The following is a 27778-nucleotide window of genomic DNA, read 5'->3' as shown; positions in this document are numbered from 1 at the left end:
TGTTCGCCGGAACCCAGCTCTCTTATCACAGCCTGATTCATCTACAAATACCAACTGATTTGATTGGAATGTTGCAAGATTATGAAGATAGAAGTCCCGCAAGTCGGCATTCTGTTCTTTGGCAATCTGTCGCGCTGCCTTTCTAGACCACCCGACCGACGCAAGTGCTCTGCTGATGCTCTGAATTGTCACATGTTTTCCGAATTCGTCCCAGATAAATACCGCCATTTCATCTTGATAGAGAGTTGGCTTCTCTATCAGATGTTCACATAGAGCTTCGAGCATAAGCGGGGTAATACTGCGTGGGCGACCTACACCATTGCGCGGTGCTCGGACGTTGCCGAATACTTGCAGGTTGGAGCGAATGTGCACGATTGACTGTTTGCTGCAGCCAGCGACGTAAGCCATCTGAGAAGTTGTCAGAGAGCCGCTCTGGATCATGTGATGAATTAGTTCTAGTTGTGCAGGTTTCAGGTTTGGAGCCATCGTGCATAATGCGACGTCTGTCACTGTCGTGCAGTAGGAAATGTTCAAGCAAACGCTCTACGTGGCTTGTGAATATTGAGAGGTTCAGAGCAATCAAGTTCCGATTCCGCCAATGATATACATCTTTTCACCGAAAATGCCCCACCGTTTGGATGTGGCAGTGCCGAATACCTTCTCCTGATATTGCTCGCAGCATCTAAGTATGCCTGGTCTCTTGCTTAATTTTAATACCCTCAAATCCCTTAATCTATATAAGTGAGTAGCAAACGGCCTAATGACTCTGTTCTAATATATGTAAAGTGTATTGGGACTACAAGGAATCGCTGAAATCATGATCTTTATGGTTACATACGCAATATTTGCTTTTTGGGTGCGGGGTAGCTGAGCATCGTGGCCAGGGGGCTTGCATATAAAGGCCTTCACTCCACTCTTAACTTACATGTCCTGTTATACCACACCGTTCTGAAATGCTTACTGATACAATGAACAACTCAACAACATCTTATGCCGGTTATAATGCTGGATTCCAACTGGGTCAAAATGTTGGTCAAATACACAACAATTACTATAACCAACTAGACGATTCAAAGGTTAGTGAGATATCCAGTGCCATTGGCTTAGTTGGCACTTGTGTTTTTAAACAGTGAAAGACTTAATCCTTTCTTAAATTATAGGCTACTGATCCTGAGCTTGACAAGAAGCGGATCCAAGAGGAGAAGGGTGGCCTTCTTCGAGACTCATACCGTTGGGTGCTCGACCATGATGACTTTAAAGACTGGAGATACACTGCAGGCAATCAGTTTCTCTGGATCAAAGGTGATCCCGGTAAAGGCAAGACAATGCTAATTTGTGGTATTATTGATGAGCTTTCCAAGAAAGCTACCCAAGACGATATCAATATTGCCTACTTCTTCTGCCAAGCCACCAATAATCGTATAAACAGTGCTACAGCAATTCTACAAGGACTTGTTATCATGATTGGGAAGAAACAGCCTCTGCTCCAGAAACATCTACCTGCGAAGTTCCTTGACAATGAGAATGGGTGGTTCGAATTACGCAACGTTTTTCAGAAGATACTCCAAGATCCGGCTATGAAGAAGACCTACCTAATAATTGATGCACTGGACGAGTGTGTTATTGATCAAAATAGAATTCTTGAATTTCTTGAAGAGGAATCATCAGGGCATCAACACGTGAAATGGATTGTCTCAAGTCGAAACTGGCCGAGCATCGAGAAATATCTCAACAACACAACAGGAATCAGACTTCAGCTTGAGCTGAATGAAGGCAATTTAACTGCTGCTGTTGACTACTTTATCAAGTATAAAGTAGAGGAATTATCAAAGAGAAACAGATACACCCTGGAAAAGAGAAAGATGGTTGAGAGTCACTTGTTACTAAATGCAAAAGGAACCTTCCTCTGGGTTGCTTTGGTTTGCCAGCAACTGAGAGATATTTCGGCCAGACATCTCCAGCAAGAGCTGAAGGACTTTCCTCCTGGGCTTGATCAATTATACCGTCGAATGTTTCGCAACATCGAGGACATGAAGTATGATGTTGAGCTCTGTCTGACATTGCTTGGAATCATCACAACTGTCGATCGTCCTATCACCGTGAATGAGTTATCATTATATCTCGAACCTCGGGATGAGATTGTTTACGATGATCTTCCAGAGATTATAAAGCTCTGTGGTTCCTTTATAACTCTTCAAGATTGTACAATCACCCTGGTCCATCAATCGGCACAAGACTTTCTTCTGAGAGAGACATCTCAAAAAATACATTCTGATGGATTGCAAGAGATACACTACTCTATTTTCTCTAAGTCTTTGCGAACTTTGCAAAAGATGCTGCGACGCAATATATACAAGGTCAACGACCCTACACTTTCAATCAGTCAAATTAAGCAGCCAGACCCAGATCCGCTAGCCGCAATGCGGTACGCATGTGTGTATTGGGTAAATCATCTCAATCACTACTTGGATAAGATAAAGACAGAGGAACGACAGGAAGGTTTTTCTTTGATTAATACATTCCTATGCCAAGACTTACTGCATTGGCTTGAAGCTCTTAGCCTGTCAGGAAGTATAGCAGAAGGAGCAAGATCAATGCTCAGGCTTGAAGAATTGTTAAAGGTATGTATCTATAGATATTAGCAAATTACTGTTCTAACAAGGTTCTAGAGAAGAACAAACAACTTACAGCTGATTGACAGAGTTCAGGATGCATACCGCTTCATCATAGATCATAAGACAATGATAGAGAATTACCCACTTCAAGTATACACTTCGGCAATATTCTTTAGCCCTCGGAGCAGTATTACGAGAACTCAATTTGAGTCTGAGGAACTGAAATGGATGAATGCTAAGTCAATGATAGGCGAGAGCTGGAGCGCCTGCCTGCAGACGCTCGAGGGCCACGGTAGCTTGGTCAACTCAGTGGTCTTCTCGCATGACTCTAAGTGGCTGGCGTCTGCTTCCCGTGATAAGACTGTCAAGCTATGGGACGCCGCCAGCGGCGCTTGCCTGCAGACGATCGAGGGCCACAGTAGCTCGGTCAACTCAGTGGTCTTCTCGCCTGACTCTAAGCGGCTGGCGTCTGCTTCCCATGATAAGACTGTCAAGCTGTGGGACGCCGCCAGCGGCGCCTGTCTGCAGATGCTCGAGGGCCACGGAGACTCGGTCAACTCAGTGGTCTTCTCGCCTGATTCTAAGCGGCTGGCGTCTACTTCTAACGATAAGACCGTCAAGCTGTGGGATGCCGCCAGCGGCGCCTACCTGCAGACGCTCGAGGGCCATGGTGACTGGGTCAACTCAGTGGTCTTCTCGCCTGACTCTAAGTGGTTGGTATCTGCTTCCAGCGATAAGACGATCAAGCTATGGGACGCCGCCAGCGGCGCCTGCCTACAGACGCTTGAGGGCCACGGTAGCTCGGTCAACTCAGTGGTCTTCTCGCATGACTCTAAGCGGCTGGCGTCTGCTTCCTGCGATAAGACTATCAAGCTATGGGACGCCGCCAGCGGCGCCTGCCTACAGACGCTCGAGGGCCACGGAGGCTGGGTCAACTCAGTGGTCTTCTCGCATGACTCTAAGCGGCTGGCGTCTACTTCCCACGATAGTACCATCAAGCTGTGGGACGCCGCCAGCGGCGCCTGCCTGCAGACGCTCGAGGGCCACGGTAGCTGGGTCAGCTCAGTGGTCTTCTCGCCTGACTCTAAGCGGCTGGCGTCTGCTTCCCACGATAGTACCGTCAAGCTGTGGGATACCGCCAGCGGCGCCTGCCTGCAGACGCTCGAGGGCCACAGAGACTCGGTCAACTCAGTGGTCTTCTCGCCTAACTCTAAGCAGCTAGCGTCTGCTTCTGACGACAAGACCATCAAGCTGTGGGATGCCGCCAGCGGCGCCTGCCTGCAGACGCTCAAGGGCCATGGTGACTCGGTCAACTCAGTGGTCTTCTCGCCTGACTCTAAGCGGCTGGTATCTGCTTCCAGCGATAAGACTATTAAGCTGTGGGATGCCAGCGGCGCCTGCCTGCAAATGCTCAAGGGCCACGGTGGCTGGGTCAACTCAGTGGTCTTCTCACATGATTCTAAGCGGCTAGCGTCTACTTCCCGCGATAGTACCATCAAGCTGTGGGACGCCGCCAGCGGCGCCTGCCTGCAGACGCTCGAGGGTCACGGTAGCTGGGTCAGCTCAGTGGTCTTCTCGCCTGACTCTAAGCGGCTGGCGTCTACTTCCCACGATAGTACCGTCAAGTTGTGGGACGCCGCCAGCGGCGCTTGCCTGCAGACGCTCGAGGGCCACGGTAGCTCGGTCAACTCAGTAGTCTTCTCGCATGACTCTAAGCGGCTGGCGTCTACTTCCGATGATAAGACTGTCAAGCTGTGGGATGCCGCCAGCGGCGCCTGTCTGCAGACTCTTGAGGGCCACGGAGACTCGGTCACAAAACATGATCTGGGTGTCTTTATCTTATATTACCTTGCAAACTCGCCATCTTCCCAAGCTAATCCCGAAAAACTGTATTCTCACGGATTTGGAATAAGTTCTGATCGAACCTGGATTACATGGAACTCAGTAAAGCTGTTGAAGTTGCCATCAATATTCAAGATATCAGCCTCTGCTGTAACATCTTCGACTATTTGTATTGGTTTTCACTTAGGGCAAGTCCTTATACTGAGCCGCGATAGTCACTAGGTTTATCTGCCTAGACATAGTAGTACATAGATATATGACATTTTATTAATCATGATTTTCTACTCTCTTCTACTTTCTAATCTCTTTACAAAAGGAGGGTCTGGGATTATTCAACTATTTATCTTGATAGTTTTTGCCACCTGCATGCTTTTAGATTCTATCAGCTTCCACGTGATTCTAATTCTTACCTTGTTATATGACTCATAATACATCTCGGTAGTTATTAGACACGTGTATTAAACGGGTAATACTCCTGAATAGATTAAATTGCGTAAAGCCAATACTCATACCAGGCCACAATTTATGTTGTCACGCTCAATAATCTACCCGCGCTAATATCTTGGTAGTGGGTCTGAGAAACTTTTATGTTGTGTCTATTGGTGAAGGCAATTTCGACCTCCTCTGTACTATCTATCTATTTCATAGGGCAACTTCCGTGCGTCGGGCTGCCCACTGCCCGGCTTGCTTGGGCACCACGGCCCGGAGGGTATCTTCTCCCTGACAAACAATCAAAGAACACCTTGCTCTAAAGTGGCCGTGCGACATTTTCCCCCAAAGCAAGGTTTGATAATTGCAGAACGAACAGATCATATGCTGGCGCCCAGGGAGATGGCTGTTGGGCTATCAGTGTGTGTGAGAGAGAGAAGATGAACACGCTGGCTCGGACCCGCCAGAGGAGGGAGGTCGAATATATTCCGTACTAAGGACGCCTGTCCTGAGCGAAGAGACTTCCGCCCTGTCCTCCAAAAACCCCAGTAATCCGATTTGGCTTTGACATGCCTTCACGCTTCAGAATTCAGATCCATCCATCTATCTAGTTGATGAAGAACATGCTTATAGGCCCTTGCCAGGTGGGTCCCACCCGAGATCCCCCACATGGATCAACTTATAGTACCGAGTCCTGCACCGATCGACAGACTACTACGGAGTACGACTATTCAGTATCCAGATGGTAGATACCTAGTAGTAGATATCTCTACTCTCTGGATCATATCTACCCATGTATTATACTACCTAGGTACCCCCAAATCTCTGGTAGTTAGCATTCCAAAACGAGAACGATGAGCTGCCCCAACTCTGTAGCACTATATACCTAATTAGTGAACAGGCTGACTATTGCGGGCACTCCGAAGGAGCATCACGTCCGGTCGGATCCGAAGGCTTGCTCCGAAGCCTACCCGTCAGTAAATTCAGCCCGTTTCGAACACTATATAGACAGTCCGGTAGACAGGTGAGCACTTAGAGTTACCAAGCCTTCTTGACCAACCCAGAAAGATATCAGGTAAACACACTTTCCCCTTGGGGCTTGCTGAAGGGGCTGGCTGACTCCTCCCCCGGGCATCTTTATCCAGCAACATGCGCACCTTCGTGATTGGCGGGACTGGGCGCTGCGGCAGGCTGGTCATTGACGAGCTGCTCGGGCGAGATAGGTGCTACACTATACAAGACTCACCGGGTCATGGATCAACTAACATTCGCAAGGGCACCAAGTCACCACCCTGACGCACACCGGACAGGCTCGGTGGTGCGCGAGCCGGCCTAGACATCGCCCAAGGTACACTGCCTGAGTCCCTGGCGGAGAATTTGACCCTCCCCTGTCCCTGCTGACAACTCTCTAGGCACTCCGACTGAGCTCGACGACGTCCGAGCCGCATTCGGGCCGACATGGCCGCCGTCGTGATCGTGACGCTGAACGCTCGCCGAGCGAGCGACAGTCCGTTTGCCACCCCGATCTCTCCGCCGCGACTGATGGCCAACTGCAATGCCAATGTGGTGGCAGCAATGAAGGATTCGGAGTGTGCAGAACCGTCATTCTGCAGGCGTTTGGAGTAGATGCCTCGCCTGTAAGGATAGATGCTATTCCATATATTCTCCATAGAGTACTGCCGGCGGTGTGAGCGGATGGGATCATCCATTCCTCCGCCCCGGAGGATTGATATTACGGGTGGTCATGATGAAATCGATAGCCGGAGCCGGTATCGCCCCGCCTGTCGATCGGGGTCCGGCCCCGGCATCGGCGGTGGCGCCGGCCAATCAAGGGGGAGGTAAAAGAAAAGAGTTGTGACTAACAAATGGGAAAGAAAATGACTCTTCGCCGACGACCTGCCTGACTCTCCTCCGCAATTCCCTCCAAGCTCCTGGCGCGATTATGGTGAGGCAGTTTGTATGGCAGCGGGCCACCGCCTCGCAGAGGGTAAGTCCGGCCGTTGCCTGCTCCAATGACCCCCTGAACCACCATGATGGATGGATAGACGGCTGACCTCCACTTCCCCGTGTCATTAGTTGGCTCCGAAATGCCTCTCCCCGCAACGACTATTTGCTCGCCGTGGTCTGGCCACCGAGGCCTCCCCGGTGTCCTCCCGTCTTCCTCCCTACCATAAGATCGTCCAGAACCTTGAAAATGTCCGCCGAGTCCTGGGCCAGTCCCGGAACCTGACCCTCGCGGAGAAGATCCTCTACGCCCACCTGGACAACCCGGAGGAGTCCCTCCTGACCGGCACCGATAATGGCCGGGACATTCGCGGCAAGGCCAACCTGAAGCTGAAGCCGGATCGCGTGGCAATGCAGGATGCTTCGGCCCAGATGGCCTTGTTGCAGTTCATGTCCTGCGGCCTGCCCTCCACGGCCGTGCCCGCCAGTATTCACTGTGACCACATGATTGTGGGTGAGCGCGGTGCCGACACCGATCTGCCCGCATCGATCAAGGGCAACAGCGAGGTGTTTGACTTCTTGGAGAGTGCTGCCAAGCGCTATGGCATTGAGTTCTGGCCCCCCGGTGCCGGTATCATCCACCAGAGCGTGCTGGAGAACTACGCTGCTCCGGGTCTGATGATGTTGGGAACCGACAGTCACACCCCCAATGCGGGTGGTCTTGGTGCCATCGCCATCGGTGTCGGTGGTGCCGATGCCGTCGATGCCTTGGTTGACGCCCCCTGGGAGCTCAAGGCGCCTCGCATTCTAGGTGTGCGTCTGGAGGGCAAGCTCAACGGTTGGGCTGCTCCCAAGGATATCATTCTTCACCTGGCTGGCAAGCTCACCGTTCGCGGTGGAACCGGGTTCATCATCGAGTATCATGGACCGGGTCTGGAGACCCTGAGTTGCACTGGTATGGCCACCATTTGCAACATGGGTGCCGAGGTTGGCGCAACGACTTCCGTGTTCCCCTTCTCCCCCAGCATGGTTCCCTACCTCCAAGCGACTCACCGGGCTGAAGTCGCCCGCGCCGCTTCGGAGATCGCCGCTTCCGGCCCCAAGAACCTCCTCCGGGCTGACGGAGGTGCCGAGTACGACCAGCTGATCACCATTGACCTGTCGACGCTGGAGCCGCACATCAACGGCCCCTTCACCCCCGACCTCTCGGTTCCTCTGTCCTCTTTCGCTGACACCGTCCGCGAGAAGGGCTGGCCGGAAACCCTCGGCGCGGGCTTGATTGGTAGCTGCACGAACAGTTCCTACGAGGACATGACCCGTGCGGAGAACCTCGTCAAGCAGGCCTCGGCCGCCGGACTTGAGCCCAAGTCCGACTTCTTCATCACTCCTGGCAGTGAGCAGATCCGGGCCACCCTGGACCGTGATCAGACTCTGTCGACCTTCTCCCAGGCGGGCGGCACTGTGCTGGCCAACGCGTGCGGTCCCTGCATTGGCCAGTGGAAGCGCACCGATGGCGTCCCCAAGGGCGAGGACAACGCTATCCTTACATCCTACAACCGCAACTTCCCCGGTCGTAACGACGGCAACCGCAGAACCATGAACTTCCTGGCCTCTCCGGAGCTGGTCACCGCGATGGTCTACTCGGGCAGCACCACCTTCAACCCCATGACCGACAGCCTGAAGACTCCCAGCGGCGAGGAGTTCCGGTTCCAGCCGCCTACGGGGTTCGCTCTCCCCAGTGATGGCTTTGCGGATGGCAACCCATCCTTCCAGCCCACCGCCGCTGTGCCCGATGCGTCTTGTGACGTGATTGTCTCCCCCACCTCGGATCGTCTGGCCCTGCTGGAGCCGTTTGCACCCTTCCCCAAGGGCGAGCTTTCCGGCCTCAAGGTGCTGTACAAGGTCCGTGGCCAGTGCACGACCGATACGATCTCGGCGGCTGGTCCGTGGTTGAAGTACAAGGGTCACCTGCCCAACATCTCCGCCAACACCCTGATCGGTGCGGTCAATGCGGCCACGGGCGAGACTAACGTGGCCTATGACGAGGCCGGTAAGCAGTACTCCATTCCGGAGTTGGCGGCCCAGTGGAAGGCCGACGGAAAGGAGTGGCTGGTGGTGGCCGAGGAGAACTACGGCGAGGGTAGCGCGCGTGAGCACGCTGCCCTGCAGCCCCGGTACCTGGGTGGCCGGATCATCGTGGCCAAGAGCTTCGCTCGTATCCACGAGACGAACCTGAAGAAGCAGGGTGTGGTGCCCTTGACATTCGCGAACCCGGCGGACTATGACCGGATCGACGCGTGCGATCAGGTCGCCACGGAGGGTCTGTATGAGGTGCTGCAGGCCGGCGGACAGGGCTCGATCCAGCTGCAGGTGACCAAGCGCAGCGGTGAGACCTTTGTCATTCCGGTGAAGCACACCCTCAGTCCGGACCAGTGTGCCTTTGTGCTGGCCGGTAGTGCGTTGAACTTGCTGGCCCAGCGGGCGAACAAGAAAAGTGCGTGATTGAATTCAGCGACGTGTACTTATATATCCATCCGTTATTCATGTTCTTTCACTTTCGAGCGTTATATTAGTAGACCGATTGGTGGTTAGACAGGAGGCAATCAGAGGACAACTGTCTGGATTTGATCTTTTCTTTCGCGTATCTTCTCCTACATGTGCTCTGATTTACAGGTTGAGACTAATTACAGGGGCCATTGTTTATTATACTGACATAGGCTGACTACTGCAATTTCAGTCGACTTGGCAAGTCAATGAACTGCCCAGGCCTTGAACACCGGGTTGCCAACTTGTGAAACGCATATTCCAGCATCAAGTCGGCTCTAGTCGGATTTTTGGTCATTCGTGGATGTCTCCCTGCTCAGGATCTTCGATCGATCAAAGGAGTGACACCTCTCTTTATTCATATCCTTTATATACCACACAATGAGGGGGAAATCACCCCAGTGGAACAATCACTCGTCTATCTTCCGTCATAAACCTGATCCTGGGCCAGGGAGAACTGTCCCTTCTCCAGCTCCGTCGCATCCACATGCTCGGGTTTGATATGACGAGCAGTCAAGGCGAACCGCAGTCTCTTTTCCGGTACGACTGAATGCTAACGGGAAGCCGAGGATCAGAGAGGGGATCTTATGCCGCGCTTATCAGTGGCCATACCTCATAGTACTTCTGCAAATTCTCGCCATGCATCACGACCAGGTCTCCATGGTTGAGCTCCATTCTGATACACGGCGATGCTTCTCCGCCTCTTCCTGTCTTCAAGAGCCCCGCGTGGAGATCGTCATACATGCTTTGGCTTATACTGCCATCCGTGAGCCGACTCTTAAGAGCCTGTCGGCGGTGATGGTTTTCGCACCCCTCAAGCACCGGGTCTTCGGACAGGGGCTTTTTCGCTTTGCTGTAGCCATGGTAGTACTTGTGCTTCATGCGGATGAGCATCGTGGACTTCGCCCCCAGTGAAAGCGTGGCGATTGTGGGACCGAGCGATGACTCCCCATCATCATGATACTGTCACGGAGCACATTAGTGATTACAGACTTGAAGCAGGTGACACAGCATACCCCAATCTTCATATCCTCCAAATAACCCAGGACGAGTAATTCGTTGGGTGGGAGAAAGCAGTCACCGGCATCAGTTACAGCTTGCTTGGTTGCCCACGTTAACCGACCCAATGCCCGCAGAATTTCATCGCAGGATTCGTTGAATCCCTTAGATGCTACAGAGACGACGTATTTATAGGGCATTCCCTATTGAAGTCAGTACCGAGCCGGGAGATGGCCTTGGCCGAAGGGGACGCACATAGTTGACGGCGAAATGGGCAGTCAGTGTTCCAGCAACTATGCCATTAGCATTGACATCTGACGAGCCAGCCTCATAACATCCACTAACCTACGCTCTGCTGTAAAGGGTAGCGCCTCAACCCAAGATCGGCGCCCTGCAATTGTTCGAAGAGATCATCCGGCCCATTAGGGCGGGTGTTGATCGCGCGGTTGGAAACCAGATGGGTGATGTTGCCCACCCCGGGGATCCTATAAGTCAGCTTTCGATATGGGTGCAGAGTCCGGTCATCGATCTCTGGCACCATGAATTTCGGATCAAACCCAAGAGCCCGTTTGATTGGACTGATCTCCAAGTCATCAATAACCGACCGAAGCGAGATGGGTCGCATGCCCAACATCTTCTCGAAGGTGCATCGATGTGAGCCACCTGCTGACAAGCCGACGTCTGCGCACCTCCAGCCCCTCCAAAACCTTCGTGAGATGCACCGAGCGCATCGGGGACATACGATGCCTTTCCAAGCAATGCGCTTGGTCAGCATATCGCCATCGGCTTCTGCCAGGGTCGAAAGCAAGTCCGGTACGAGGGTATAGTGAGGCTGTATCGTCAGGTCGGGAGGAAGGCGGGCGCCCAGGAAATCCGGATGGAAGCTAAGGTTCGACGGAGAAGAGGATGTGCCGATGGTCCAGAACCGTCGGCATGATGGCCGAAGGCACATCCAGCCCTCATTATATATCTGAGGGCTTATTTGGCAGCAGGCTACACAACGGGCCTGTGCTGGCTGGAGGTCAAAGTTCCGTTCCTCGAGCGAGGGGGGAGACTTGGTCGCCCACCAACTTCTGCTAGACAAGTCCAACTTCTCGAACCGGACTTTGGCGCCTGTCTTCTTACCAATTTTCTCGTACCAAAGATGGGTGACCCGGAAGTACGCCATCACGTTGTACCGATGCGGGGGCTTCCTGCCCAGGAGGGTGTTGCGATCGCCTGGCTTATCAGTCAGTGACCGACATGATACAATGGATCTAGCGATACCAGCCTATTATGATCCCCACAGGGATCTTCAGATTCATGCTATTCGCGATGCTACTCATAGCGGAACTGTCATTGTCTTGATCCCTGAGCAGGACCAGGTTCCCATCGGCATCCTTGGTGCAGCCCCCGCCCCTGTCCCCGTTAGCCATCTAGACAAGATGCACGGCCGTGGTTATCAACATACACTCTCGTGATGACAATTTCCTCGTCCACATAGGAGCGAATCCCGCAGTCCGCGTCAATCAGGAACCCCAAACACAAGTTCCCGTTATGATACACCCCTCCCTGCACCGCTCGAAACCAAGGAAGCGCATCACATAGTTCCGGTCGACACTATGATCGAGGTTATTCTTGACGCGACCAGGATCATCTCGGAGATAGGTGGAATTGCCAACCTCTGCCCAAGCGGGGGGATGGCCTGTCATTGGTGCGGGACTGGCCCCCCGACCTCCACGCTCTACACCTGCAGTACGTCTTCGAGACTCCGCCGCATTGATGGATACTCTGGAGCGCGTAATGCGCCCCGACTTGACGGGCCCGCCTGGGCTTCTTTCTGTCGCCCTGGCGGGCTTTCTGGGACTCATGATGGAAAATCGACTGGGACCGAGTGATCGTCTAGAAGCCTAATAGGGGCTAAAGGAGGGACAAGATAAGAACAAGAAAGGATACTGGCTAAGAATGAATGGGGTGCATAGCATGGAATTGCGCTGTAATTATCTTCTGGTGATACTTTGATGGTCATCGTTTGATGGACATCTGCTGACCAGAGGATTTCGCAGACATGGCGTCATCGGCCGCAGTTATACAAACGGAAAGTACTACCTCTCAGATGACTGAGGACTGGCGTGCGAGAGACATGCGTCTTGTCTCGGACCACATCCGCGGCTTCCTTCAAAGGTGAGACAACAGCAGAATGTATATTCTGTGCATTACGTGATGACACATAGCATGAAGAGCTCCTCGCACCGGTCTATCCAAATCACACTACCGGAGGCCACTGGATCCATAAAGATATATATATATATATATACAAAACGACAAACCCCGACCCGACAGGTTTAACTCCCTACAAAATCTCCGTAGTCACCGTCACTCTGGAGCTATAGGTCGAGTAGGAGCTGGTCATGGTGGAGATGGGACAATTGACCAGCACCTTGATACTGGTATCATAACCGGCCAGGGCATCGGCATTGCAACCGAGGACGGGCCCGGTCTCGATCGCACACGACAGCGTGAAATCCTTATCACAGGCGAGGGTGCCGCCGTCGCCATCGCTCGGGGCCGCGGAGTTGGAATAGACGCAGGCGGAGTACTTGGACGAATGGACGGTGAGGACCGAGAAGAAGGACACATACTTGGGGATCTCGGACCAGGTGGTGGGGGTGGGCGAGGCAACGCCGTAGTTGTACGCCCACCCGGCGGTGCAGACGTCCGCCGTGGTGGAGGTTTGGACAAAGTTGAGGTCGTAATCACGGAGCTCCTCGTTGCGGAGCTCGAGACGCTTCTCGGCCGCGATCACGGCTGCCCCGGCTAAGACCGAGTAGCTGGTGGTTGCGACCTTGGTGATGGTTGAGACGACGATGACTTCCGTGACGGTGCTGGCGGGCGTCGGGGTAGGCGTCACGGTCTCGGTGGAGATCGAGGTACTCGTACCGTCCCCGGCGGAACTCGTCCCGCCGGTGGCGGTCCCGGTAGCCGTGCCTGTCGCCGTTGCCGTCGTGGTTGGGATGTCGATGCCGGTGATGGTCGTGAACTCGGAGTAGATGGCACCGGCGGCCGACCATTCGGATTCCGACAGAGCCGATCCAGCTTCGGTGTAGTCCGACCAGGAGTCGGGCGTGCCGGTGAAGAGCGGCGCGGGGGTCCATGTGAAGCTGTTGGCGGTGCCGGTCGTGTCACAGCCGATGACGTCTCGGCAGGTGGAGGTGCAGCTCTCGGATGGGGAGGCCGTGATGCAGGCCGTGCTGCAGGAGCTGTAGGTGGCGGTTTCACACTCGGAGGACGACGAGCTGCTGAAGTCATCCGGATCGCCGTTCGGGTTATTGGGCTCGTCGTTGGGCGCTGCGGCCGGTTAGCATTCTCGACCGAAGCACACGGACAGGGGGGGGAATGGCATCGGAGAACGAACAGCTGGATCCACCACAGCCGATCCAGCATGGATGGCACACATTAAAGACCAGGCCCAGCAGGCCCTCATGGCACTTATGCCCGCAGAGTTTCGAGTTCAGACACGTCGGGCTCGGCGCACCATGGTGATGGGTGATATGGTGATGATTGTGGTGATCGTCGTCGCTCCCACCCCCGGTTGTCTGGGACCCGGTATCGCTGGAGGAAGAGGTGGTGGTCGAGGCCGGCAGGGTGGTCACCCAGGTGGCGCCGTCACTGACCCAGGTGATGACATCCGAGCTGGTAGTCGCGGCCGTCACCGTGGGGACGGTGTTGCCCGGCCAGGGGGGCGGATAGAAGGGGTAGACGGAGGGGGGATAGGTGGTGCCATTCCACACGAAGGAGGGATAGGTGACGTTGAAGGCCGGGGCGATGACACTGGGCGACGGGGTAATGACGGTCGAGGTGGTGCCGGAGCCGATGGCGACGTTCCACTGGCTGACGGTTGAGGTGGTCACGGTGGGGATGACGACGGTCAAGGTGGTGGTGCTGGTAACATACTCGGTGGTCGTGGTGGTATTGCCATTGTAGACGTACCAGGTCGGCACCGGCTCGCCGATGACGACGGGCGTGACGAGGGTGGGATAGACAAAGGTGGTGTTGGACGGCAGCACAATGGGCGGCAGGATGTACTCGCATGGCTCCCAGCACGACACGTTCACTGGGCTGCTCTCGTTCCAGATGGATGGATCGACATAGACGGTGCCCGAGGAGTTGCTGGTGGTGCCGATGTCCTCGCCCCCCTCGGCCAGCGCCAGCCACGCAGCGATCTCGCTGGTGTAGCCATCTTGCGTCGTCGAGTTGAAGTACAGCGCCTCCAGCCCTCCCTCGGGGGACACGACTTGCACGCCGCCCTTGGTGAAGAGGTTGTACAGCCAGAGCCCGTCGGCATAGTTGGTGTCCACCAGGGCCAGCTGGCATGTCGCGTCGTCCACACAGCTTTCATCGTAGTCCCTGAACCACGAGTAGAAGCCGGCCGAGTATATGAAGACATCCGTCGAGTTGAGCACGCGCAGAGCCCAGGCGCCCCGGCAGAGGTCATCGGAACAGTCCGAGAAGGTGGGATCGCCCGCGAACAGGCCGATGGTGTAGGGGCTCAGCGCGTTAGGGCTGGGCTGGTAGTAGGGGGTCTCGGTCTGCATGTGACCCAGGTAGATGGTCGAGGCGTTGAGCAGCTCGTACTGATACAGCTGCGAGTGCTCACTGGCCGTGCCATACAGCCAGCTGGGCCCCTGCGATTCGATCAGGATGCCCCGACCGCCATACACGGAGACATCCGTCTCGACATTGAGCGGCACTCCGGCGTCGCTCTCTGACGCCGCCGAGTTCAACGGACTGTCCAGATCGTGGTCGGCCACCCAGGCCCACACGTTCTCCAGATAGGCGGAGGCGGAGCTGGTGATATGCAGCATCAGCGACGCCGCCATGCAGTCCGTGTTGACCCCCGATCCGGCCGGGCATTCATCCAGCCCTAGGTTCGTGCCATTGGCGCCCCCAACGCGGAAATGACTATCCCACATGGCCGCTAGCATCCCCATCAGCCGATCATTCTGACCCCTTCACCATGCTTGAGGGTCGGGAGGACACTTACCACTGCCTTGGGTGCTCTCGTGGACATTCCACTCCATCAGCACCGCACCGGCCGTCGGGCCCTGAACCGTAAACAGCATGTCGGCAATCTCAATAGTGCCCTCGTCACCTGTCTCGCCCACCTGCACCACCACCTTGGGGTTCGTCTGGTCTTGGAACGCGGAGCCTGTCCCCATGATCTGGCTCCAGGCCGAGCCAATGATGCGGCTGCCCACGGGGATCTTGATGGTGTCCTCGACCAGGTAGATACCGGCGGGGAAGAAGATGACCGATCCCACGTTGTCAGCCAGAAGGGTGTTGATCGCCGATGCTTGGTCGCCGCTCATGTCATTCGACACCCCGTTCTCCGTCGCTACGATCGGGGTTTCGTCCGCGTACTGCGGCTTCGCCTGCCGGAAGTAGGCGCCCGAGCTATCGAGCAGCGACTCCGGCTTATCCGGGGCGGGGTCCATGAATCCAGTCATGATGCCACTGGTCCCGTCTGGCAAGTACTCGTAGCCGTTGGCCCACGAGTTGTAGTACAAGGATCCAGACGAGCCCTCCAGGATGGTATCGCCGCCGGAGACGAGCACTACCGAGGTGGAGTCTTCGACCAGCAGGTTGTCCAGGATTATATTCGGCTGCTCATCGTTCTCCTTGGCCACCGTGATGGCATAAGGGACGCCGTTGAAGTGGGAGTCGACGACGGCGATCGAGCCGGTGCCTTGATCATCAACGCCCGAGAATTCCGTGGCGTCGATAGCGATGTAGCATGAGAGCACGTAGATGTTCTTCCACGTGAAGCCCCAGTTCCAGATGGATTTGATGGCGGTCAAACAGGACGTGAACTGCAGGTTGATCGCGGTGAACTGTTGGCTGCCTGCGAGGAAGCCGATATTGCTGGGACGACGTTAGCAGAGGACCCGGCGGCATTGGAGACCGACTTACCCTCCCGTAAAGGTCAGATCCGAGACCATGCCTCCGCTGCCGTTCTCCATGAAGATGCCGACAGCGGTGGCCGACTGATCGCCGCTCGAGACTGACATCTGGAAGTCGCAATTGGTGATGCTCGTGGCCTGGCCAACCTGCCAATGGATGCCGGCCGGGACGTAGGTCTGGTTGTTATCGGTATTTGTCCAGTTCATGCTGGTCATGTCGAAGACGAAGTTGCGGATCTGGCGATAGAAATTGCTTTGGTTGATGTACCATTCCGAGCCGTTGCCCCCGGGGATGTAGAAGTCTGTGTCGAAGAGGGCAATGCCGGTGAAGTTCTCGGAGCCCCGGATGGTGGGCTTGTCGGTGGGATTGCCCACGAACTGGGTGTAGTAGTACTGGATAATGGGGGTGCTGATCAGATAGGTGCCCGGGGGAAAGTAGACGACGGCCCCGAGGATGGAGGTCGAGCCGCAGTCCTTGCCACAGCGCAGGCTGGTCAGATCATTCAGCCCATATGTGGCAGCTGCGCGATTGATCGCCGCCGTGTCATCGGTGACCCCGTCGCCTACCGCGCCAAAGTCCTTGACATTTCGGAAGAGCTGATAGTTCGATGGGGCGAGAGGCATCTATGCGGGGACGATCAGCATCTTCGGACGGCGATGCGGGGGCTCGTCACTCACCACGCCAGCACTCCCCATGCTCGATAGCCAGTAATCGTCCGTGTTATCGCTGGCCTCCATCGTGCCGTGGGTCGTGGCATTCAGCGGACCCAGTACGGGGCCCGTCTGCCGGCCGTGGTCGGGGGCCGTGCCATAGAAGTTGTTGACATTATCTTTCATATACGGGGGCGGGGGCTAGGCATCGTGTCAGCTGGGGCCTGGCTGGTCTCCAGGACACACTACCTGAGGTTTTCCGGGGGGCAAGGCTGGCCGGGCGCCGGACCGCGTCCCGTTCGTTAAGACAGTCGAAGAAAAGAGGTTGAACGAACTGATATCCCGAGGGACCACTTGATGGGCCTGATGAAGATGGGCATGCTGCAGGCCATGACGGCCATGGGATGCATGGGCCGCAATGGGGCTAACAGCCTGTACGCTGAGCCACAGCAGGCCTAGCTTCTCGAGCAACCGCATCGTGGTCGTTATTGGCCTGCCTTCTGCGTTGTCTGCTTCCGTAAAAGAGTGAGCAAAGCGCCGATAGATAAATGGGATCTGAGGCTCGCCTCGAGGTACACCTTGTCCGAGTCAGGGGCTTATCAGCCGCCTCCAGGATTCCTCGTACCTGCAGGAGATCCGCTTGAAACCCAAGGATGCTCCTGCATGCTAGCTTCTTCCTGCAGAAATGGGCCTGCGCTAGCATGGCCCGGGGCGCGATCCATCGCGGTGCACGAGCTGACCTGATCCCAACGAAGGATTCTAAACGAATGTCTCTCGGGGTAAGCGGAAATAGGAGGCCCGGTGCAGAAAAGGCCTCCATTCCCGAGCCTGCTGCGTCCGCTCCTCAAATCCGACAGCTCCTCTGAACACCGTGATCCCATCATGCGGTTGCTTGGACAGCTTCTTTCCCCTGCACTGGTCCTGGTCGGCCATGGCGCCCTCACGCTGGCCGCCACTGCGCTGCCGATGGCCAAGCTGTTCGACATCGTCACTGACAGCAACCTCAACGGAAACTGCGCGGCGTACAGCACGGCCACACTGGACCAGCTGGCGACTGATGCGCTGAAAATGGCCGAGGCTGGCAGTAAAGCGTGCGATTCCTATGTTGCCTCCGATCCGGCCATGGTCCGGCTCTTCGATGCCTTTTTCCAGGGAACCGATGCCACCGCGGTGGCAGGGATGAAACGTGAGTCGCCTGGGCGGGTTGCAGAGATGGTATCCAATAGCTAATGATGAGAGGACAGTCTGGTACGACTACATCAGCAACTGGCTGCAGAATGGGGGCCCCTTGTCGGGACGGACCAAGCAGCCACTGCTCTTTTGTGGCGACCACAGCATCCGGCAGACAATGAGCAGCGCGTTGCGGGATGACGATGGCAACACCCACCAAAACGCCCAGAAGACAGGGGACACGTTGATTATCCAGGATTCCTACATGAAGGACTGGTGGAAGCAAATTGCGACGGCGCAGCAGGTCCGGTTGACGGCGGTCTACCCCTACTGGGATCCGCAGCAGCTGGTGTACTTCTTCGACCAGAAGAAGGGGTCGAGCGTGACGGATTATCAGTGCGCCGAGGACAGCCTGGGCTATACGATCACGCAGGGCCGGGGCAGCGTGACGCTGTGCCAGAGCTCCTTCTCCTCCGGGGGCAACCTGGGCAGCGTCGCCCCGAGCCCTATCCCCGCCGCCGACTTCGTCAACGGCAATCCCCCCTCCAACAAGGCCGCGCAGCCCATCGACGACATCATGCCTGCTGGTGCCACCCTCTTTCACGAGTTGCTTCATCTCTTCTCCGAGAGCAAGTTTGTCCCTGATGTGGGCGAGGAGTATAACGCCTGGCGCATCATGGGCAAGGTGGTGCGCGATGACAACACCTACTTTACCGGTGACAATGCCGTTGATAACGCCGAGTCCTACACCTTTGTGGCGTGCGTATCCCTCATCGTGTTTGTCGTCTTCTGTACCGATGCTAATGGCCTTCCCAGGGGCGCCGCTTACTATACCCAGAATATGCCGTCGAGTGGCAAGGTGGTGGAGTACTATACCGGATATTGTTCGACCCAGTAGACGACGGGCTAGGGGTGGATCCTCGTATTGGATATTATGTTGATAGTGAATAGATGGAGCAAGGAGATTCACTCTGACTCAGCTTATCCGCTAAGGCTGGCTGCGGGATCGAGCGTCATCTGTCTTCGGGTAGATAGGGAGTAGAATTGGGTTTATCTCCTTTCAACGTTGCGCCTGGTCATTCAAGTCAACCACCATGTCCTCTCTTCTGCAGCTCCCGAATGAGATCCTCGCCGACGTTCTCCGGCACTGCCCCGATTTCTCGACCCTCTGGAGTCTCATCCATGCCTCCTCGCGGCTGTCGGCTGTCTTTGATGCCCGCGCGGGAGAAATTGTCAACGCCATTCTGCTGGCGAGCGTACCCCCTCCGACCCGCGACCTCATCCAGGCCGTGGTGACCATCCGCCTCGGGTCTTTCGAGTTCCAGTCGTATTACCAATTTCTGCGCCATCCTCTCGCTGTCTGTCAGGGCTTGGACCCCACCGTACCCCCGCCTTTGCTCCGAAAGCTGGTGGGCCTAGCGCATCGGGTTCATGCTCTGGCGCACCTATGTCTCAACCGATGCTTGCGCCGATGCGAGTCAGTCTTGTGCCCGGGGGCATCGTCCCCGTCGTGGACAGAAGAGCAGCGGGCCATCCTGGGGTTTTGGCACGTACAGTTCTTCTACGAGCTCAAGACGGGCGCATGTAAAGCACGGTTGAACTGGCCGGCCAGCGACCTCGCCTCTCTGCGCACTAGCACCCCCAGCACGTTTCGATTTCGAAAGCCGGTGCAATGTGAGCAAGCGTGGACGGCCATCGAGCTGATCAACGAGCTCTCGGGGCAACACCCGGCGACTCCGGCGTGGACCTGCCCGCCCCATCGATTCCAGCTACCGCAGCCCCCTCGCGCAAGCGAATTTGGCTGGGACTGTCCCCCAGCTCCGTCCCCTCAGGCGTTGGCGCCAAACCGGCGGCCTCGCGAGCGAGCCTCGGACCGGGCGCCCATGCCCCCTCCCTTGCCCGGGCCCGGTCCGCGTGCCTCGACACGGGCGCCGGCGACACCCAGTGATGCGATGCCTGCTCCTCGCCCTCCGGTGATGAGGGGGTTCGGGACTTGGCCAGAATGGAGGGATCTCGAGCGGGGCTCCGTCGGATGGGAGCTGTTTCGGACAATGGCGTCGAATCCTGAGGCGGGGTCCCTGGCGGGGCTTCGCTTCGACCCTTATCGCAAATTCGGGCTTCTGCTCTGGGAAGAGCAACGGATGGTGGATTGGGGGCTGTGGCCTCAGGAGGCTCGCCTGGAATCTGCGGGAGATTGTTACCAGCGATGGCGCGAGCTGCTAGGCGAGGAGGAAATTGCACGGCACTCGGGGCGGGCGTATCCGACAACCAGCCGAGCGAGCCGGCGAGGCTGAAAGATAGCTAAGCCCAGATGCAAGTTAAAGGGCAGTTCCTCACCATGTGGCGCATGCATATTCAAGGGATTCAAGCCAGGGGTATGAGTTGATCCGGGAGGGCGACCACAGACCCTCGAAATTGTCGATGGAAAGCTTGATGGGGGCCATCCGAGCGAGCCGGATCCCTGAGAGGGTCTCGGATGGGATGATGATAGGGGCACTAGGGGTCCTTATCTCGGGGATCCCTGGCCAGTGTGGGCTAGTGAGACATGGAAATGGAAGCTTAATTTCCCCTCCCATCCTTCGCGCGTGTGTTTCTGCAGGAGGGAATGCACTAGCATCCACCTGGACATCATCCGATGCGCAGGATCCCAGGAATATTCACGGCCATGCGTCTCATTCAGGCAATCCCCTCCGAGGGGGAGCCACGGCTGATCTCGTGTCCGAGGCTGCAAACCGGGTCGGTACAAAGGATCACACTGGATAGTATTCCATGAATGACTGGTGGTGTGAACCTGATCACAAAGCGACTTGTAAGTGAATTGTTGACGGCGTGCCTCTGAAGGCAGCCAGGAATTCAGACAGACCTTGGGTCACAAGAGAAACCAAGTCACTAGACATGATTAACTCTTTAATGCTATATCACCATCGTCGAGCGCTGAGGGCGTAAGTGGCCCGGACCTACCTTGATGTGCAGCCCCCATGCTCCAAGTGGCCGTTCTAGCGAAGAGTGCCTCCATCGCTGGGTTAGTGAAAGAGCCGACCGGAGGAGCCGGTTCCATGGTTAGTAAGACATTGATGAAAACATTGTAAAGTGTATAAAGTCTATTATATTTTCTGTCATCAGAGCATTATTGAACGAGGACCCTCTCGGAGACTATTGCCCAAAAACCGCCTTCTGTTCCGGGACCAGCGTGATCATCTTCCCGGTTTCCACGGCCGAGCGTAGGTTGTTCAACACCAACAGCTCCATCTCGCGTTGCGTTTCATATGTCATGGTGCCAATGTGTGGTAACAGCATCACCCGGGGGTTGTCTACCAGCGCGGGCTCGATCGCGGGCTCGGTTTCGTAAACGTCCAGACCGGCCGACAAAACCTAATGGCATTAGCCCTGGTTCGCTGGCTGGGAGAGAACCACTTACCTTGCCCGACTCCAGTGCGGCGACCAGCGCCTTCTCGTCGATCAACGCCCCGCGAGCCGTGTTGACGATCACCACCCCGTCCTTCATCTTTTCGAACTCCTTCGCCCCGATGATATGGCGGGTAGACTCGTTCAGGGCCAGATTCAGACTCAAGACGTCTGCGTTGGCGAGCAGCTCGTCGAACGAGACGTATTCGGCGCCAGCCTCGAGCTCAGCGGAGAGGCGAGAGCGGTTGTGGTATTGGATCTTCATGCCGAATGCGCGTGCGCGGTGGGCCATTTCCTGCCGCCAGTGTCAGTGGTTATTCAACTCGATTGGCGTCCGTGGTCCTTACGCGACCAATTCCCCCCATACCAAGAATGCCGAGCACCTTCCCCTGAGGATCCCGACCGAGAGTGGAGTTTCCAAGCCATTGTCCTGTGCCACCGTTACTTGGGCTGCGGTCAGAGCTGGGAGGGGAGACACTTACCGGCGCGGAGGGAAGAGAGCGGGACGTACGCCTGTCGCAAAGCGCCAATCATCAGAAAGATGGCCACATCGGCGGTGGCATTGTTGACGGCGACGGGGGTGCTGGAGACGGCGATACCTGGAAGGGTTAACTCAGACTGCTATGATGCGAGTGTCAGTCATCCGTACCCTTCTCCGTGCATGCCGCGATATCGATGTTATCATAGCCTGCGCCGTTGTGACAGATGTACTTGAGAGATGGCGGCAGGACGGCGAGCAACTCGGCATCGAATGGACCAGTGAACTGGCAGAGAAATGAATCAGCCCGGCGCGATGACATTGGCTGGAGACCTTCGCGGCTTACCTTGGTGGAGGCATTAGAGCGATAGAGGGCGACGACATCATCGTACTGGCCGTCGCGACAATTGCGGAGGAAATCTTCGCGGTTTCCGGAGGGGAATTCCTAGCAAGCGACCGTTCCCGATCAGATGAGGGTGCCATGGCGATGCCGAGACAGGCGAGGGGGGGAGGAGACTTACCTTCAAGGTCAGGATGGCGGAGAGATCGGACCATTCCTTGGTGGAATGGGCGATGGACCCGATCAGCAAGGCGGCGGGCATGATGTGATGTCAGAGGGCGGCGGGGTGAGTGAAAATGAAGCAGAAGAGATGCAAGAGAGGAGAAAGAATGCAGAAGAAGATGAGATGGCAGGAGATGCTCCGACGAGGCATTATATATCAATAGCCGAGGGGTCCACCATCCTGGCGTGGGGGGTTTTAGATATGACGTTTATCTACCTAGGCCCCGGCCACTAGTTAGCTGGTAGTAGTCCATCGTGGCTAGTACTGGGTGGCTCTTCATTCTATGGATAGCCATAAAATTGACCCTCCGGATTGATGAGAGTCATTGTGCGAGAGCGAGGGAGCGGATGAAGAAAAGAGAGGAAGGGAGTGAGAGAGCGAGCGAGGGAAGCAAGAGAAGCAACATAGAGGGGTGCCTGAGGCCCGAGGCTTGAGAACGGTCGGCTATTGACGCCGACCCCACCAGACACCAATAGCCGACGCGGAGAAAGGCCGGCTATTGCGCTTTTCCCCCCACGTCGCTTGTATATCTATTCTTCGATTCGTGACTCTTTCCACTCGTCTTCACTCTCTCCAGCCCATCTCTCACTTATCCCCCCCCCTTCCTTTTCTCGTCTTCCTTCATCATGACCATCACAACCTCAGCAGCCACCACCCAAGCCCTCGTCCTGCACGGCGCCAAAGACCTCCGTGTGGTAAGTTGCCCCGCTGCTTCCCCGCACGACCGGCCATCGCGATTCACCATTGCTAACTTCGTCCTTCCACCCCCCAGGAATCCCGGCCTCTTTCCCCTCCAACCGGCAACGAAGTCCAAGTCGGCGTTCGTGCCACCGGTATTTGTGGCTCCGACCTCCATTACTACACCCACGGCCGCAATGGCGACTTTGTCGTCCGGGAACCCATGTGCCTGGGCCACGAATCCGCCGGCATCGTCACCGCGGTCGGACCCGAGGTCACCACCCACGCCGTGGGCGATCGCGTCGCTCTGGAAGTCGGCTTTGCCTGTCGCCAATGCGCCCTCTGCCAGCAGGGCCGCTACAACATCTGCCCCCAGATGAAGTTCCGCAGCAGCGCCAAGCTGTTCCCCCACCTGGACGGAACCCTCATGGAGCTCACCAACCACCCTGCCGACTTGTGCCACAAGCTCCCCGAGTCCGTCTCCTACGCTGGAGGCGCCCTGATTGAGCCCCTGGCCGTCTGTCTCCACGCGATTCGGCGCTCCCGGCCCCCAACCCAGGAGGAGGTGAGTCTGGCGCAGTCGCTGGGCGAACCCACCTCGGCCTTGATCTTCGGGGCGGGTGCCATTGGCCTGCTCCTGGCGTCCGCCCTGGCCACATCCCAGAACTTCTCCTCCATCGTGGTGGCCGACATCGATGCCTCCCGACTGGCCATTGCCGACTCGCTGGGTCTGGGCCTGAAGACGACCCTGATCCCCAAGGCCGATCCGGCCAACCCGCCGCCATCCCGCGAGGCCCCGCACGCAGAACAGACGGCATGGGCGCTGCAGAACGCGCAGCGCGTAGCAGCAACCCTGAAGGAGTCGGCCGGTCTGACATCGGGCTTTGCGCGGGTCTATGACTGCACGGGGGTGCCGGCCTGCGTGCAGGCGGGCATCTATGCAGCGGGAGCAGGAGCCGTGTTGGTACAGATCGGAATGGGCAACCCCATTCAGACGCTGCCGGTCGGGGCGGCGGCGCTACGGGAGGTGGACATCATCGGGGTGTTCCGCTACGACGGCTATGCGTATCCAGCGGCGATTGCCTTGATGGCCAGCGGGAAGCTGGAGCGAGTGGAGCAGTTGGTGGTGACGCACCGGGTGCCGCTGGCAGAGGGCGCGCGGGCCTTTTCTCTGGCAGGCCAGGGAGTCGACGAGGCCGGGCAGCCAGTGGTCAAGGTGGTGATTGAGAGCTGAGATCCCAGCCCTGACCCGGATGACGAGAACTTATGATGTTACGGAGTGTATAGTAGACAGCACACAATGCTCAATGAAACGATTGATTCCATTCCAATCCCACCCGCCCGTATATAGATATGGTACCCCTGTCGTATTTCTCACTACGTTGTACTTTGCACGGTCTCTGCAACCCCTCCCTCTCCCAACACCCGCACAACAGCCTCCCACATCCGGCGCCGATTCGCCACCTCCCTCCGCGTCTCCTTCGGCCGGCTCTTCTCGAGCAAGAGCCTCAGTGTACAGGAGCACCTCGGACGGCTTATATATCCTCTGTGGTTGTAGAAACCATGTCACGGGGTGGTGGTCATTATAGAACAGGGGAGATGGAATATAACACTTGCTCCTGATATCCTCCGCCACACAAAGAGACATCCCCTTGGAAACCCGGTCATCACCAGTAGTACGTTCGAACAGCTCTCACAGATGGATGGTCGATATGCTACACCCGAGCCATCTTTAATACCCGTCTACCAGGTGTAGGTGGTTAATGATGCGTCGGCCTTATTGAAGGCGTTATACGGCGAAAGCAGGACCAACAACTCAGTTCGAACCGGCTTGCGTGGATGTGATCCCGCTTGTTGAGCTACTGGGTGACTGCAACGACATAGGGCGATCACTGGACGGAGCAAGAACGAGACGGGGACTATCCGGATATTGTCTCGGAAATCTCCTGGGCTGCTACCTATCCTTCGGGAGGTACCGGCGGCATGTCTCAATGGTCATGGTGCGGGGAATGCCTTCGTTGTCTATTATGATGGAAGAAACGGAGGATAGCGAGACTAGGGCCCAGTTAGGCCCCAATCTTGTCTCTTCGGAGGCGAACCTAGTGACGGCCTAACAAAATTTACAGAGCGGGGAGAGACTTCCCAACTACGGGGTACCAGCTCGGTCATTTCATGTGCATTGATCGCTATGGAGCCATCAGCTCGCGCTAGATCCATCGTAGATTCGATCCATCTCATGTACATCGATCCCCCGTCGTCTTCTACTGGACGGCACTCTGGTTGCGGTAAAAGTCGCAGGCGTGCGGATGTTGCAGGCAGTACTTGGGGACCAGGGCCGTGGCCTGCACCCCGTTGGCCACCAGGTACTCGCGGAAGTTGAGGATGCGCTGCGTCATCAGCGTCGTGCGCTTGTGGCCCTGCTCGTCGCGATTGCCGGACCAGACCAGCTCGGCCAGCGCGGCGGCGCGCGGCCAGAAGTGACTCGAGACGGTCACGTCGTCCACCTGTTCCGACCATAATGGCGCGGCCGCCCCCACGATGTGCTGGGCCTGAGCCTCGGTCAGGTTCTGGGTGAAGTCGTAGTCGTAGATGCGCTGCCACGTCTTGTAGGGCGCGCACCACGAGCCCCCGGCACCACCGTAGTTGAAGTTGGGGGTGCTGGGGTCTGGGTTGCTCATGACATCGTAACGGGGGTCGTTGGTGACGAAGCCGCCGCCGATGCCACAGTCCAGGTACATGAAGTCGGCCGAGGAGACGATCACGTCGTAGCCCTGAGCGGTCAGCTTGTCGATGTACTCCAGGCCGTTGTTCCAGTTCTGCATGACGATGTTCTTGGGGACATCGTGCGCGTGCTCCGTCGACAGGACGATGTCCTCCCACATGACCAGGCGGCGCGAGGTGCTGTAGTTCTGGAAGATGGGGACGGCATGGTCCACCCAGTACTGGGCCAGGTCGTTGTAGGTGCGCGCGGGATCCTCGGCGAACCACTCGGTGACGTAGCGGCTGAAGTTGAAGCAGTTGGGCTGGATCTCGTCGGCGCCGACGTGGAACCAGTGGTCGGGGAAGATGTCGGACAGCTCGTTGTAGACGTCGCGCACGACAGTGTAGGTGCCGTTGTAGATGATGTCCATCTGGCCGGGCGGCGGCTCGACCGCGGTATGCAGGGCCCAGTCATCGTTGGACCACCACGAGTCGACGCAGGTCACCATGTCCGGGTCGACCTGCTTCCATCCGGCGGCGGAATGGCTGGGCATGTCGATCTCGGGGATGACGCGGATGCCGCGCGCGCGGGCATACGCCACGACGTTGCGCAGGTCGGCGTGCGAGAAGACCTCGCGCGACGAGTAGGCGTCACGGACCATCTCCGGGTAGGCGTCGATCTGCACCGGCCACGACTGGGTATCGTCCAGGTGCCAGTGCAGGACATTCAGCTTGGAGAGGGCCATGGCGTCTAGCTGCTCGTAGATCTTGGGCACGGAGATGAAGTTCCGACCGGTGTCGATCATGATGCCCCGGTAAGGGTACAGCGGTGCATCCTGGATCTTGACCGGCTGCTCGAGGATCAGACCCCCCTGGCCGTCGGAGATGATCAACTGCTGGAGCGTGGTGAAGGCATGGAGCGCCCCCCACACGGTGGGAGCCTGGATGATGACCGTGTTGGAGTCATCAGTCACCTCCAAAGTGTAGGACTCGTCGACGCCATGCTGCAGGTCCGCCGTGACATCGCTCACCGACACATCCACAAACTGGAGCGAGGGCAAGGCCCGCTTGGCCCGCCGGGCGACGCCGGACGAGGCGGCGGCCGTGGCCGTGGGGAAGGGCTGGAAGGAAGGAAACGGGGCTTCTGTCGCGGCGGGCACCCACTGCAGCGCCACAATGGTCTTCCAGGCGCGATCCCACGCATTGGCAAGGAGAAAATCCGGGGTATCCTGCGCGGTGCGGAGGGTGACGAAGCCGGCCAGATTCTTAGACCCGGAAGACGCCCAGGAGATATTGCGGGGGGCCGGCAAGGGGTTGACCTGGACGGCGGTGACCCGGGCCACGATCAGCGTGAGGCACACGGGCCAGAGGTGCGAGAGGAGCATGGTGGAATCCGGGTCCGAATCCCGTGAGGAGGAGAAGGATAAGGAGGGGGAGAAGGAAAAAGGTGGAGGAAGATAGAAGAGTCAAGGTGGATGGGATGGCGAGACGGCAGGAATTAAGAGTTGGGCGTGAAATTGGGGATAGGGATGAGGCCAGGCAGGGGCAGGGATGGGCGGTGGCTGGGCCAAAGGAAGGGGGGGCGGGGAATGCATGGGGGAATGTCCCTAGTATGCAGTTAGCTCATTGAATCTGACAGCGAAGAAAGAATATTACCTGTCACTTCCAAGTAATCTATTTTTGTTTACTCTGTAGATCAGTCGGGCATTATCGAACCACTCCGGAGGAGATACGATGGATCGACGGAGGTACCAACAGTCCACCACTATAGATAGATACTAGTGGCCGGGAGCGATAAGCATCGCATCTCCCCCCGAGGTT

General features: G+C 56.8%; 11 protein-coding genes across 11 annotated transcripts; 6 read left to right on the top strand and 5 right to left on the bottom strand.

Annotated features, from left to right (window-relative positions):
* Positions 1-950: 950 nt before the first annotated feature.
* Positions 951-4690, top strand: BO80DRAFT_404503 (Pfs, NACHT and WD domain protein; the record flags this gene model as incomplete). The annotated part of the gene is made up of 3 exons (XM_025717685.1): positions 951-1076; positions 1161-2621; positions 2670-4690. The coding sequence occupies 3 exons, from the start codon at positions 954-956 to the stop codon at positions 4677-4679; spliced, it is 3594 nt and encodes a 1197-aa protein (XP_025576537.1). The 3' UTR covers positions 4680-4690.
* Positions 4691-6241: 1551 nt separating this feature from the next.
* On the top strand, positions 6242-6514 carry BO80DRAFT_424122 (uncharacterized protein; the record flags this gene model as incomplete). Its single annotated transcript, XM_025719202.1, has 1 exon — positions 6242-6514. The coding sequence occupies exon 1, from the start codon at positions 6345-6347 to the stop codon at positions 6510-6512; it is 168 nt and encodes a 55-aa protein (XP_025576536.1). The 5' UTR covers positions 6242-6344.
* A 314-nt stretch (positions 6515-6828) lies between these two features.
* BO80DRAFT_352793 (aconitate hydratase ACO2) lies at positions 6829-9332 on the top strand (the record flags this gene model as incomplete). Its single annotated transcript, XM_025715638.1, has 2 exons — positions 6829-6873; positions 6963-9332. 2 exons carry the CDS (start codon positions 6829-6831, stop codon positions 9330-9332), a joined length of 2415 nt encoding a protein of 804 aa, XP_025576535.1.
* A 460-nt stretch (positions 9333-9792) lies between these two features.
* BO80DRAFT_463876 (uncharacterized protein) lies at positions 9793-12323 on the bottom strand (the record flags this gene model as incomplete). Its single annotated transcript, XM_025722624.1, has 8 exons — positions 12035-12323; positions 11824-11972; positions 11660-11771; positions 10719-11595; positions 10629-10666; positions 10391-10576; positions 9987-10337; positions 9793-9927 (listed from the first exon to the last, which is right to left on the bottom strand). The coding sequence occupies exons 1-8, from the start codon at positions 12221-12223 to the stop codon at positions 9793-9795; spliced, it is 2037 nt and encodes a 678-aa protein (XP_025576534.1). The 5' UTR covers positions 12224-12323.
* Positions 12324-12625: 302 nt separating this feature from the next.
* BO80DRAFT_42239 (glycoside hydrolase family 55 protein) lies at positions 12626-17268 on the bottom strand. Its single transcript, XM_025718814.1, has 5 exons — positions 16991-17268; positions 16323-16936; positions 15397-16274; positions 13768-15330; positions 12626-13700 (listed from the first exon to the last, which is right to left on the bottom strand). Exons 1-5 carry the CDS (start codon positions 17147-17149, stop codon positions 12706-12708), a joined length of 4209 nt encoding a protein of 1402 aa, XP_025576533.1. The 5' UTR covers positions 17150-17268; the 3' UTR covers positions 12626-12705.
* On the bottom strand, positions 17159-17503 carry BO80DRAFT_424119 (uncharacterized protein). Its single transcript, XM_025719201.1, has one exon. It carries the CDS (start codon positions 17438-17440, stop codon positions 17177-17179), a length of 264 nt encoding a protein of 87 aa, XP_025576532.1. The 5' UTR covers positions 17441-17503; the 3' UTR covers positions 17159-17176.
* A 342-nt stretch (positions 17504-17845) lies between these two features.
* On the top strand, positions 17846-19031 carry BO80DRAFT_443998 (uncharacterized protein; the record flags this gene model as incomplete). The annotated part of the gene is made up of 3 exons (XM_025721401.1): positions 17846-18149; positions 18208-18892; positions 18950-19031. The coding sequence occupies 3 exons, from the start codon at positions 17846-17848 to the stop codon at positions 19029-19031; spliced, it is 1071 nt and encodes a 356-aa protein (XP_025576531.1).
* Positions 19032-19129: 98 nt separating this feature from the next.
* On the top strand, positions 19130-20447 carry BO80DRAFT_42216 (uncharacterized protein). The gene has a single exon (XM_025718755.1). It carries the CDS (start codon positions 19228-19230, stop codon positions 20425-20427), a length of 1200 nt encoding a protein of 399 aa, XP_025576530.1. The 5' UTR covers positions 19130-19227; the 3' UTR covers positions 20428-20447.
* Positions 20448-21227: 780 nt separating this feature from the next.
* Positions 21228-22915, bottom strand: BO80DRAFT_463873 (D-mandelate dehydrogenase-like dehydrogenase). Its single transcript, XM_025722623.1, has 7 exons — positions 22538-22915; positions 22363-22461; positions 22188-22302; positions 22021-22137; positions 21886-21968; positions 21552-21833; positions 21228-21505 (listed from the first exon to the last, which is right to left on the bottom strand). Exons 1-7 carry the CDS (start codon positions 22616-22618, stop codon positions 21287-21289), a joined length of 996 nt encoding a protein of 331 aa, XP_025576529.1. The 5' UTR covers positions 22619-22915; the 3' UTR covers positions 21228-21286.
* Positions 22916-23147: 232 nt separating this feature from the next.
* Positions 23148-24575, top strand: BO80DRAFT_379475 (NAD(P)-dependent alcohol dehydrogenase). Its single transcript, XM_025716777.1, has 2 exons — positions 23148-23274; positions 23352-24575. Exons 1-2 carry the CDS (start codon positions 23206-23208, stop codon positions 24489-24491), a joined length of 1209 nt encoding a protein of 402 aa, XP_025576528.1. The 5' UTR covers positions 23148-23205; the 3' UTR covers positions 24492-24575.
* An 842-nt stretch (positions 24576-25417) lies between these two features.
* On the bottom strand, positions 25418-27447 carry BO80DRAFT_424116 (beta-N-acetylhexosaminidase). Its single transcript, XM_025719200.1, has one exon. It carries the CDS (start codon positions 27340-27342, stop codon positions 25519-25521), a length of 1824 nt encoding a protein of 607 aa, XP_025576527.1. The 5' UTR covers positions 27343-27447; the 3' UTR covers positions 25418-25518.
* Positions 27448-27778: the final 331 nt, after the last annotated feature.

This window comes from Aspergillus ibericus, assembly GCF_003184845.1.
Source record: "Aspergillus ibericus CBS 121593 unplaced genomic scaffold BO80scaffold_14, whole genome shotgun sequence".
NCBI lineage: Eukaryota > Fungi > Ascomycota > Eurotiomycetes > Eurotiales > Aspergillaceae > Aspergillus > Aspergillus ibericus.
Note: the sequence above shows the minus strand (reverse complement) of the source record. Positions and strands in the feature narration are given on the sequence as shown.

Bases quoted from the DNA above. Each gene is read 5' to 3' on its own strand.
- BO80DRAFT_42239 (XM_025718814.1), bottom strand. From the start codon at position 17,149: ATGAAAGATAATGTCAACAACTTCTATGGCACGGCCCCCGACCACGGC. The intron at 16,937-16,990 runs GTGAGTGACGAG...GTCCCCGCATAG, and splicing joins GCATGGGGAGTGCTGGCGTG to ATGCCTCTCGCCCCATCGAA. The intron at 15,331-15,396 runs GTAAGTGTCCTC...TGGGGATGCTAG, and splicing joins CGAGAGCACCCAAGGCAGTG to CGGCCATGTGGGATAGTCAT.
- BO80DRAFT_424119 (XM_025719201.1), bottom strand. From the start codon at position 17,440: ATGCGGTTGCTCGAGAAGCTAGGCCTGCTGTGGCTCAGCGTACAGGCT.
- BO80DRAFT_42216 (XM_025718755.1), top strand. From the start codon at position 19,228: ATGTCCTCTCTTCTGCAGCTCCCGAATGAGATCCTCGCCGACGTTCTC.
- BO80DRAFT_463873 (XM_025722623.1), bottom strand. From the start codon at position 22,618: ATGCCCGCCGCCTTGCTGATCGGGTCCATCGCCCATTCCACCAAGGAA. The intron at 22,303-22,362 runs GTAAGCCGCGAA...TTTCTCTGCCAG, and splicing joins GCTCTAATGCCTCCACCAAG to TTCACTGGTCCATTCGATGC. The intron at 21,834-21,885 runs GTAAGGACCACG...CACTGGCGGCAG, and splicing joins GTATGGGGGGAATTGGTCGC to GAAATGGCCCACCGCGCACG.
- BO80DRAFT_379475 (XM_025716777.1), top strand. From the start codon at position 23,206: ATGACCATCACAACCTCAGCAGCCACCACCCAAGCCCTCGTCCTGCAC. The intron at 23,275-23,351 runs GTAAGTTGCCCC...TCCACCCCCCAG, and splicing joins GCGCCAAAGACCTCCGTGTG to GAATCCCGGCCTCTTTCCCC.
- BO80DRAFT_424116 (XM_025719200.1), bottom strand. From the start codon at position 27,342: ATGCTCCTCTCGCACCTCTGGCCCGTGTGCCTCACGCTGATCGTGGCC.